Genomic DNA, 12,225 nt, shown 5'->3' with positions numbered 1-12,225 from the left:
GCAACGATTAATTTTATTTGGGGTGCTAATTAGGATCTTCACGATGTTTTTACCAAAAAACAAGGAGAAACTTTATTTTAAGCGTAATTCGTTTAGTTTTGATGCTAGAAACTTAAAAAAAAAACAAAACTAAAGCTTTTTTAAACGCTTTTAAATATGTTACAATATATTAAACTATGAGTACACTTTTAAGTTGTTAGTTGTAATAAAAAAAAAACATAAATAACTGTAATGTAGATTTATATTTCTACTTGCGACAGCAGTCCCTTGACATATTTTATCCAGTTTCATTTAATTATTCCATTCAGCTGTAACTTGCCTTAGACTATTTCTTTGATCTTTTTTGTAAACTACTTTTACTGCATAATATTCGCCTATGTCTATCAGAAACTAATTTTGGACGACCTGAGCTTTTACCTTTTTTATTTAAATTACTTTACCTTTCCTTATAATGCTTAATTATATTTTACACTATAGTTTTGGCAATATTAATTGTATCTGACACTTTAAGGATTGTTGTACTGCAGCCTAAAAATGTCCTGAAATCAAAGAAGATTGACTATAACGACCTCAGGATCATATTAAATTTATACTATAAACAGCGAGCAAAAGTACGTGTTAACGAACAGCTGTCAGAATAAATTGAAATTAGATGTGGAGTGAGACAGGGATGCGTATTGTTGCCAATTCTTTTTAATGCCTACTCCGAAGAGGTCCTTAAAAAAGCTCTTGAGGGTGAAACAGCTGGAATAAAGGTAAATGAAGTTCCCATTAACAACATTAGATATGCGGACGACACTGTGATCTTAGCCGAAAACCTTGAAGATCTTCAGAGACTGATGACCAGAATAGCAGAGTATGGAAAAGAGTATGGTCTAATAATGAATGTCAAGAAGACGAAATTTATGAGAATATCGAAAACTCAAAGAAATAACGAGAATCTTCTAATAAACGGAACCAACGTCGAACAAGTGGACAAATATGCATACCTGGGAACAATGATTAACTTTACAAATGATTAAAATCATGAGATCAAAATAAGAATAGAAAAGGCTAGAGCAAATTTCAACAAAATGAGAAGAGTGCTATGTACCAGGGATTTAAAACTGGAACTAAGAGTTAGGTTGGCGAGGTGCTATGTTTTTTCGACTTTATTTTATGGAATGGAAACTTGGACCTTGAATGCGACATCAATGAAAAAACTGGAATCATTCGAGCTGTGGGTGTACAGAAGAATTCTGAAAATATCATGGACAGAACACGTCACAAACAAAGAGGTTCTGGGAAGGATGAACAAAGAAATGAAAATTTTAAATACAATAAAAACAAGAATATTAGAATATATCGGACATATTACACGTGAAGAGAAATACACCTTGCTCCAACTGATTATGCAGGGAAAGATCCAAGGAAAGATAAGCATAGGAAGGCGTAGAATGTCATGACTATGCAACCTGAGAGAGTGGTACGGATGTACATCAAATGAACTTTTCAGAGCAGCTGTCTCAAAAGTCCGAAAACCTATGATGATTGCCGACCTCCGCCGCGGAGATGGCACTTGAAGAAGAAGAAGTACTGCAGCAATAATTTTTAATCACAAACTCACGAATTTTTAAATTTGTAGAGATTGCACCAATTTATTGAAATAGTATAGCAATTCACTTAATTCATCAAGAAATTAATTAAATAATATAGCCAGTCTCTAGAATGACGGATGGGCGATGGACAAAGAGGTTATTGAAATGGAAAACATGTGAAGACAAGAGAAGCGTTGGCGTCGGTCGACCACCTACACAATGGGCTGATGTAAGAAGACTGGATGAGAGTGGTGCAAAATAGACGGGGTTGGAAACACGAAAAAGATGCCTATGTAGTTTTGAGGCTGAATGATAATTCCCCATTATTGATTCACTAATTTTTACATATTTTGATGATGTTTATGACATTAACAGGTTATGTGGGTTGTTCAGAGTGTCACAAAAATATAGGTCATAAATTATACTACAATTTTTAAGAATGAAAATTAGTCGATTTGCACTTTGACTTACCTATATGCAAAAGTGCACCCAGAAAATGTTTCGGGGAGTGTAAAGTTACAAAATAAAACCGAATTTTTTAATATAGATTCAAAACGTTTTAAAACTTTTTTTATGAAAATTTATATTATGTGTTAGCATTCCATGCGCAATATAATCGAAGTAGCGAAAAAATGTTTTCCCCATTTTTCTAGATTTTATGGGGGTCTCCAAACCTTCCCCCCTTCAAATTTTTTGTAGTATAATGTTGGATTAAAAACGAGACGTCTACAGAAGGAAATAGCTATTTTACAACTTTTTTGTATCTTCTAAATTAATGATTTTTATCATTATTTCATAAATTAATAGGTATTTCATTCTATACATGTCCCATTTTTCATCCAATATTATACCACAAAAAAGTTGTGAGAGGGGGGAAGGTTTGGAGCCCCCATAAAATAGAAAGCCCCCATAGAAAAAATCGAAAAAAAAACGTTTTTCGCTACTTCGAGTATCGGATTTATTTTATCATTTTAACAACCCGTAACCATTTCTGTGTGCACTGTAGCATATAGTTAGGTCAGGCCAAATCGACTTATTTTCATCACTAGAAATCGTAGTACAATTTATGACCAATATTTTTGTGACACCCTGTATACAACACTCATAATTACGTTTTGTGATTATATATCATTTAAAATATTGCTTATTTAGCATTATTATCATAACTATTAAAAAAAATCATAAATTAACAGTCAAAGGCCTGAATTAGTTATATTTTAATTTGTCCCATTATAGTTGTTAGGGCTCGTATAAGAAACGTGTAGTATGACGCACATGATGTGAATAATCAGAAATATTATTTTTTATTATCATTGTTTATTATCAATAATTAATTATACAAAATAATTTGCTGTATAATAATTGTAACAAATATATAAATGAATTTCTTGTTAAACTAAACAATTGTTGTATCATTGTATTAGTCGGTTTTGCAAATTCTACAATTCATAATATTTCTCTAATTATCTACAACTTATCGCTTACATTGCATTTATTGATATTTCAAATTCAACAAAATATGCTATTTTTAGGAAAATTGTTGTTTCTAGGAACTAAGTTATTGCTACCATTGCATTTATCGGTTTTACAAGTTCTACAACTTTTAAGTTCTGCATTAGCATTACTGGGAATGTTTGAGTTAATAAACCAACTGCAGTACGACTTATATCTAGTGTTCTGTGGTGGATCCCAGCATCTCCTTTCTACAAGTTTTAATGATCCATCTGTAATAAAGAAATCTATTATAAAGTTATAATAAAATGTATGTATATTTATATATCGTCGACACACTGCAAACACTGACCAAGTCAAAAATTACTGTTTTCGAGAAATTAAAGTTTAAGTTGAAAGTTTTATATACAATCGGTGATTAGCTTTATATGACTGCAATTTTGATATCCTGTGTATGTATTAAAACCGTTAGTTTCTAACCACCATATTTAAACATTTGGGACTTTGAATAATTATAAAAGAAATGTACTTGGTCACTTTTTGTTGTAAAAAAAATTAAAAATTTGACTTGGTCAAATTCAAAAAATATAATCAACACCTTATTAGGAAATGATATTATTTAATAACCATGATCAGTACACAAAACAAAATTAAAATCTAATCAGTTTCTGTGTCATCGCTTTCGGAAGAAGCTGGTTCCGGTATTAGAACTTTTTTTCTTGTTTACTGGAATCGAGTTATACCACTTATGGAACTCTGGCGGAATAATTTTGCTTCTACACAATTAAAGGAGACTGTTTTTCTTTTCCTTTGTTATAGGCAATAGCTCATTGTATAACATTGGATTGTTCTTTGGAGTAACAGTTGGTCTTCCCTTGCCACATACCTTAAGAGCCTTATTATACTTATAAAGAATACAGCCAGATTTACTTTTCTCATAACGCATTACTTTTAATTTTAACCATGATACTTTGTCTCCATTTTCATCTTTGACTATATTTTTTAAGAACACCTGTGCATAGGATTTAAGATCTATAAAAACTCTACATACCGTAATTTTTCAACTCTGTAGGCACTGCTCTTTTTGTTGCGTCTTGTAGAACGGGCTCTTCTTCTTTGCGTGCCATATCAGAATTATCCGACATTGGCGATCACGATTGCGAAGGCTTCTCGATATTCTCGATTTTAGCCCGTGGAACGGGCTAAGTTATAGATATTCAACAGATCATTCATGATAAAAATGGCAAAATTTTTCTTGACAGACCCAATGCCACTGTGCATTGAGTCTATCTCCATGTACGAATGTCCTTTCTCCATAAAATTATGCTGCAAAATCTCAATGTGGGTATGTGTTACAACATACAAAAATAATGCGGCAATGAACTGATTACGGTTTTGGCCACTGCAGGTGTCAGAATATAAACTGATGTCTGTGATGTCTTTTGACAGAGTTTTTATTTAATTGACCAATGCTGTTCCAATTTCGGAGCTGCCACGTTGACCATTAATCTCTGTCCATGCATAAGAGTGTGCATTATTTTGAGGTACCGCTTCATACATTGTAAAGTTGTAAGCACACAATTTAAGAGAATAATTCGTTTGTGACACATCTGATGATGGCATTTGCAATATACTTTGTTAATCGAATGAAGCACTTAAAAATGTTTTTTCTTCAGCTGCTCGAAGTTTGCCAGATTTTTGACTCGGCTGCTTCGTCCGTTCTTTGTATATGTTGCTTATAATCTTCTTCATTAATAGTTTCGTTCTTGTACAGATTGCAAATGTCACACTGGTCTTTTTTGGGATTAAAAAATGACATATTATAATGTTTTCAAAATATTCTACGATAAGTGACTTCACTAACATGAGCTTCATCTCGACTTTTGCACTATTCCATATAAAGCTGAAACATTTTGCTGATTGACAAATTTGGATCCAAATATAACCTATTTGAAATTTCCCGACAATAGTGTAATCCCATAGTCGGAAAGCACGCAATGTGCTCCTTAACTTTCTTTACATTACCTGGAATCTTATTGTAAGGAACATTTCTTCCCTTTTTATCCTTCATATTGAATAACTTATTTTGATTGTTGCCTTTTAAAGCATAATCTACTGGACTGTGACTAATGCACAGAGTTTTTAAGAAAAATCTTGGATGACAAATAGTGCATCAATGTTGTATAATAACTCCTAAAATGTTTTAAAGTAGTCTTCGTAATGGACGTTGGTGGATATCAAATACTTGTGGCTGATTATAGCTTAGGAAATATTTTGGAATTATGAATTTATTAATTTAAAATTTAATTCATTTTAGCTATGTTACATTTAATAAAGTTTCTATTAATGTTGCAAATTTCGGTTTAATGTAGTTTTTGACATGACCGGAACTTGACACTAGCAAAACATAAGCGTTACGTTTGGTGTTTAAGAAGTGTAACAGTTTGAATAAACTGATACTTTTTCACAAGAGTAGAATTAATATCGAAAACAACATGAATTTTCGATCTCCAGCGAAATACGTGAAAGGGAGGAAATTGACAATTGACAGATATCTATCGACCTATTTTAGTTTTACAAAATTCCATAAATGTTGCCAAATATCACGGTAGACACTTGAGTGGCCAACCGTGTATATGTATACCCAAGCTTAATCAAGCCATTCAGAGCGATGCTGGGAATATTTATATTCCACTATGCATCAGCAATTTACCCATATAAATTACCATCATTCTTGTACTCATTGCGTCGAGTAAGGACGATAAATATACGAAGGCGGTTGCGTTTCGATTTAATTCAAGTCTCTTACCACTCCCTAACACGTGTTTCTGGGTCTCAATAATGAGACAATATTTCGTAAAATGTGATCCAAAATTAGGTTAAAGAAATTTCGTTGTTTGCGAGATGTTTTCATTGCCAGAGGAGAATACTCGCTATAAAAGTCCTTTTTTTCAACTTAAGCATATCAAAGTAAAATTATTCATTTAGCTTTATTAAAGCGAAATACGTATAAACATATACATAGACGATTTGTACGTGAAATAAAATCTTTACTGTCTTTTTCATTTTATTCGGATCTACTCTGTATGAGTACAAGAAACCAATTCGCTAACGATTTCTGCTTAGTTGAGGAGACATGTCGTGGAATGCAAATTTTAGATTCCCCATGTCTCTATTAACATCTTTATCAACGTCTGGCTATGCCTTGCAATTTTTAGAAGGCTCAGATTAAGGCAGTTATCTGAATTGTGTTTCGAAACTATTTTACGGATTTATTCATTTTCATTAGTTTTAATAACTTTGAACAACAAAAACTTTTTTGTTTCTAAAAAAAATTAAAATTTCTAAAATAATTTGTCAATACTAGGTAATTACTCATCTTTTTATAATTTCAACTTTTATACATACTTTGATATTCAGTGTAGGATTCATAACATTGCGTTGAGCATAATAGTGTTTTACTCTCACCAATTCCGCACCTTGTTTCAGGACCTCCTAAACATGAATAGCATCTGAACTGTGAATATCCTGCAAAACAAAATAATGAGTAATAGATGTTTAGAAATAAATCATCTTTTATTACATATTAAGGACTGTTTAATTCAATTTTAAGATTCCATTTTTACTATTTAACTGGAACTCGAAACGTCAAAAATAAACGTATTTTAAACTTAAATTATGGCTTGTTCCTAACAAAATTAGTAATAAATAGAAACCAAAGTGTGGCTAAATCATGGTATAAAAGTAGTTTTTACTAATGCTCTTTCGAAGCTGCCTTCTTTAAACTAAGTATTAAATGGAATAGAACTTTGTGTGTTCTTATAAAATACTCCCTTTTAACTTTCAGTATACCAAATTTTCCATTCCTCCTTCATTTGGTTTTTTGAAAATATATTTAAATCTCTAGGTGTACATTTATAATTACTAATGTAATTTACATTTAGGGCTTTTTTTGCTATATTGTCGACTATTTCATTATGTTTTAGGCCGCCGTGTTTGTGGATTTTAATATGGGTATCCATGTTTTGTTAATTTTTAGTCTTTCTTCTATCCGATTAAAATTATTTGGATGCTTATATATTTCCACCGCTTCCCGATATAAACGTGTAGTACTGTGATGTTTTATCCAGTATCTGCGTTTTTTCAAAGAGTATCCGATGTTCTCCGCTTTCCAAAGCGTGTTCGGCAACGGCAGAATCGATATGTCCTAAACGATAATGGCTTTTATGTTTTTTTATCCTTGTGTTTGTGTGTCTTTTCGTGGTTCCCACATATACCATTCCACGTGTGCATGGTATTCAGTAAACTCCGGCCGTTGCTAATGTCGGGTCGTATTTGTCCTTCACCGATCTTAAACAGTGCTTGATTTTCTTTGTAGGCTTGAAAATGATCTTTTCATTGGCTTTTTTAAGTATTCACCCAATTCTGTCTGTTACCCCCGATATATAGGGCAAGAACGCTTTGCCTATACATGCTGTTTCTTCGTCCTTTCTTCTAGAAACATTGTTAACCGCTTTTTGTATTTCCCTTCTGGTATAACCATTAGAGGTAAGTGCTTTTTTAATATGAAAAAGTTCACTTTCCAGATGTTGTGGTTCACAAATTCTCTTCGCCCTCTCTACCAGAGTTTTGATGATACCTTGTTTTTGGCCTGGATGATGATTTGAGTTCCTGTTTATGATCTATGATCTGTCCGTGTGTGTAGGTTTTCAATACACTTTATGTCCTAAGTAACCTTCCTTTCGATTTACTAATAAATCTAGGAATGCTAGTTGTTGATCTTTCTCTGTTTCCATCGTAAATTGAATATTTGGATGTAGTGTGTTTATATAAGACAGAAAATCGTTAAGTTTTTCTACTCCGTGATCCCAAATTACAAAAGTGTCATCGACGTATCTAAACCATACCCTTGGCTTGCATGCTGACTCCATTACCCTCTTCTCTAGATGCTTCATGAAAAATTTCGCTACGACAGGGCTTAGTGGGCTTCCCATTGCTACTCCATCTACCTGTTCATGAATCAGGTCTTCCCATGAAAAGTAGGTGGTAGTGAAGCAAATACGGTATAATTCCACCATATCCTTGGAAACTAGTCGGGAGCTAGAGCTCTTTGTAGATGGCGCCTGATAATTAGTTTTTTTTTAATACCTCCAGAACGCTTTTGTTTAGAAAAACGAAAACTGGTACGAATATTTATCCTCTAGAGTTGAATCGATTTTATAAATTGCTAATTTCTAGAACCGATCATAGGCATTCGTTTTGGGTAGGTCAACAAAGATACTCTTACACTAAGTCGATAGAATACACCGTTGTCCAGAAAAATCGATTTAAAAATTTTTCGTTTTTTAGTCATAAAAGTTAAATTAATATTTATTGCACTAGTTGTATTTATTCAAGTTTATTAGTTTCGGTATTATAATTAATTTTTCATAAGTTGATTTTTGTAAGTGTCAAAAAAATTATTGCTTTTTCTGTGCAATATGAGTGGAAAGTGGAAAAGAGTAGTTGTATCTTTGGAAACAAAAAACAAAAATGAATGCAATTAAAAGGTTGCACCAGAATGAATCAATAAAATAGGTGGCTTAAAATTTAGGTGTTAGAGAAATAACTGTTGGAAATTGGAAGCGTAAACGGAATGAAATCGAACAGTGGGTCAACCAAAGTGTGAATGGTGGGATTGGATTGGCGTGAAAGACGATGAAGAAAGGAGACCATGAACAAACTTCTGAGACGATGTTCTTGTGGTTTTCAAAAATAAGAAGAAGAAATATGGCATCCGACAATTGAATATTTGGGGCGTAAAACTGTTTACTGACTCTAACTAAAATTTCAACATTTTATTTAAAATTACATTACCCTTAAATATGGACTGCCTTTAGACCAAATATTTCCTTCGAAAACACTAGCTGCTAAAGATAAAGGAACTGCAACAGGTTACAAGAAAAGCAAAGAGAGTCACAATCATGATATGCAAAAATGCTTCTGGTTTAGTAAAATTAAGACTTCTTTTAATAGAAGTCTTAATCCAAGGGCATTCTAACATATCCAAGTGAATTACTTACCTACAACCTACAAAAACCAATGCAATGCATGGATGGACTGTAAAGTTTTTAAGAACTGGTTTTTAAATGACTTTTTACCAGTCATTGATGCCTACTTAAAAGACAAAAATCCTCCTCCGAAAGCTTTGTTATTGGATAACGCACGATCCCACCCAGACGCGAGTGAATTGATTTGGTGGTGACGTCTTCCACCCAATGTAATGTTACTCCAACCCCTATGCCAAAGGGGTTATAAAAGCAATGAAGAGGAATTATTGGCGGAGGCTCCTTCAAGTACTGCTACACAAACTGGATGAAGGGCTGACTGTAATTGACGCATTGAAGAAGATCACTGTTGAAGATGTTTGCTATTGGATTACATCTGCATGGAATGACGTAAAATCACGGAAAAAGTTTTTTCAGATAGAAAACAAAATACTGAACCTTCAAAAAAAAACTGATGACTGTGAAGTTGATACTATAGCCAACCTAGCCAATCAGTTACTAGTTGAATAACCAATCGAAAACCAAGACGTCATCGATGGGATGAATGGAGATCAAGAAATGGAACTGACAGATGACGCAATTGCCGATCTAGTTCTAAACATAAACCACGAAGAAGAAGAAGAAGATACGGATGAGATAACTTAAAAAATTTCTTATTTCAATGGGTTGAAGGCCCTTGAAGCAGCTCTCGCACACATCGAGCAGCAAAAGGAATCGACGCCAGTAGACGTCCTTCATTGTTAACGTTGGCGCAACATCGCCGCCTCAAAAAGAGGAATGAATCTTACGCAAAAATCAATCCAAGATTTTTTAACAGCAATTATGATAACGTAAATGTTTTTATCCTTTAAATACAGTACTGTATTAGTTTTTAGTTATTAAAATAACAACAATTATCGTTATTTACGTGTTTTTTATTAGTACAGTCAATCTCGGCATTAACCGAGATTTTTCCGTATCCGAGGTAGTCACGGGCCCAATTCCCTCGGATAATCGCAAGTCTACTGTACTCATAGCTAAATGCTGGAAGAAATCGAAATTGAAGTGAATCGAAAAAGAGCATTGGTAATACTTACAAGGAATGAGACAATCGAAAATACTTTTATCGAATTAACAGCATAAACAATTTCTTACCTTGATTTACACAGACAAGTAGGATAATCAAAAAGACTGTTGACATTTTATAAATCCTAAGTACACTTCACAAACTATTATGAATAAAAAATATTTCTGATGAATTTTAGTCACAGTATAATACAGAAATGTAGCTAAATTTATGTACACGCAGGTTTTAAAATAAATTCTAATACAAACATTATATTGTAATCTAATAATAAAATTTTTATTGATTATAAAATATGTATTCATTAACTGTTATTTCCAGTTTCTATTTTAAAAACAGGTAATAAACAACTAAGACAACATCGAATTAAAAAGTTTTTATTTATTTTTACACTCACAATAAACGTATATACTAATTGTAAATAGTAAAAAATAGACAAAAATATATGAGTTCAGCAAAAACCTCGTTTTGTTGGATACCCATGAGATTATTTTTGCGTAATCACATTTAGGAGACATTTCGGTTTGGAATAAGAATCAAGATGTGTTAAAGAAAATAAGTAAGTAGTATTATTTTCAAGTTCTGAAGTGGTATATTATTGCTTTTCCACCCCACTGCTTTAAATTTTTGAACCAGGAGGTTCGTTGTCTCCCCGGTCCTCTTTTCCTTTCACTTTCCCTTGTTTCCTTGTTTCGTATCCATCCATCCTTGTCATACTCCTCTTCTTATGGGTATCTCTTTAAGTTATTATTGGTCTACTTGTATTATGACTTTCTGATATCGGTATTTTGTAATGATTCTCACATCACAGCATCTCACAGAATTACCAATAATTCTAATACCAGTTAGACGTAGATTAAATTACGAATTAGAGCACTTTCAAGAGAAACAGGTAGTAAAAATACTGGAATAAGAAATAATTAAAAGGCTGGAGAATCCAGTCAATCAGGAAATAGAAGAAGAATAGCAGATAGCAGATCATGTAACATATAAAATCTACTTAATTGTGTAATATGGAAATAGCTACCACGCTTGGGCTGTGGAGAAGTGTACCTAACGGAAGATGGTCATCTAATGGTCCCCTAATGGAAGAGACATCAAGACTGGTTCAATGGAGAATGTTGGAATGCTTTGGCAAATAGAAACAGGACAAAAGTAAAAATAGATAAAGAAACTAAAAAGAATAATACAAAGTAGAGAATAGAATATTTCGACATTAGCAGTTTGGAAAAAGGAAGAAATGTAACGGTCTTGTTTGTCCTTTCTACAAAAAACCTTAAAACGAAGTGCGAAAAAGGAACGACACTATTAGAAGTAGTCTATGAAAAACTTATAACAATTGTTAGGAAAATATTAATGAAATTTTAAAACAAGAAATGAAAAGAAAGTTATCGGAGAATATCAGAGAGGGTTTAGACCAGAAAAAACAGCTACTAATCAAATGACTGAAGAAAATGTGACCGAGGACCGTAGTGATTTTGACGATGATGACAGTGTAGCAGATCCCGATTTTATTTATGACGATTTGGAACCTGACCGTTAAAGTCTACGAGATAATCAGGTAATGAATGAAAATATCAACGTTCAGCATGCAATTGAACAACGTATGGGTGATTCCGATTCTGATGACAACAGAGATATTGAAGTAAATACAGCTCTAAGAACTGGCATAATACCAAATACAGAGCGTCAAATAAAAAACATGACTAGAAAAATGGATGGAATTACGACATTCAGCCGTTATATCGTCACATTTTTAGTAGCTTAGAAAATTATATACATACTGAAAATATTGTACGGGGTAGAAACATGGTCATTAAAAGCGCAAATAGTTAAGAAGCTTGCAGCCTTTGAACTTTGGATATACCGGAGAATGTTGAGAATTCCATGGACTGCCAGGGTCACCAATGAGGAAGTGCTGAGAAGGATGGGTCGGGACAAATAATTGTTGAGAACAATAAAAATACGCAAGACTGCATACCTTGGACACATACTGAGAAATGATAAATATAGTCTTCTGCAGGTCATCATGCAGGTCAGAGTCGATGGTAAAAAGGGAATAGGTAGAAAGAGGAAATCATGGCTG

The 12,225-nt window shown here is 33.1% G+C and overlaps 2 protein-coding genes across 3 annotated transcripts in view; one reads left to right on the top strand and one right to left on the bottom strand.

Annotated features, from left to right (window-relative positions):
• Positions 1–12,225, top strand: part of Lgr4 (Leucine-rich repeat-containing G protein-coupled receptor 4) — an 832,616-nt gene that overhangs the window by 665,661 nt on the left and 154,730 nt on the right. The window lies entirely within an intron of this gene.
• LOC140434623 (uncharacterized) lies at positions 2,899–10,347 on the bottom strand. Its single transcript, XM_072523017.1, has 3 exons — positions 10,211–10,347; positions 6,438–6,557; positions 2,899–3,301 (listed from the first exon to the last, which is right to left on the bottom strand). The coding sequence occupies exons 1-3, from the start codon at positions 10,254–10,256 to the stop codon at positions 3,087–3,089; spliced, it is 381 nt and encodes a 126-aa protein (XP_072379118.1). The 5' UTR covers positions 10,257–10,347; the 3' UTR covers positions 2,899–3,086.

The sequence above is a fragment of the Diabrotica undecimpunctata genome, chromosome 2 (genome assembly GCF_040954645.1).
Source record: "Diabrotica undecimpunctata isolate CICGRU chromosome 2, icDiaUnde3, whole genome shotgun sequence".
NCBI classification, from domain to species: Eukaryota; Metazoa; Arthropoda; class Insecta; order Coleoptera; family Chrysomelidae; genus Diabrotica; species Diabrotica undecimpunctata.
This window is presented reverse-complemented; position numbering and strand designations above follow the sequence as displayed.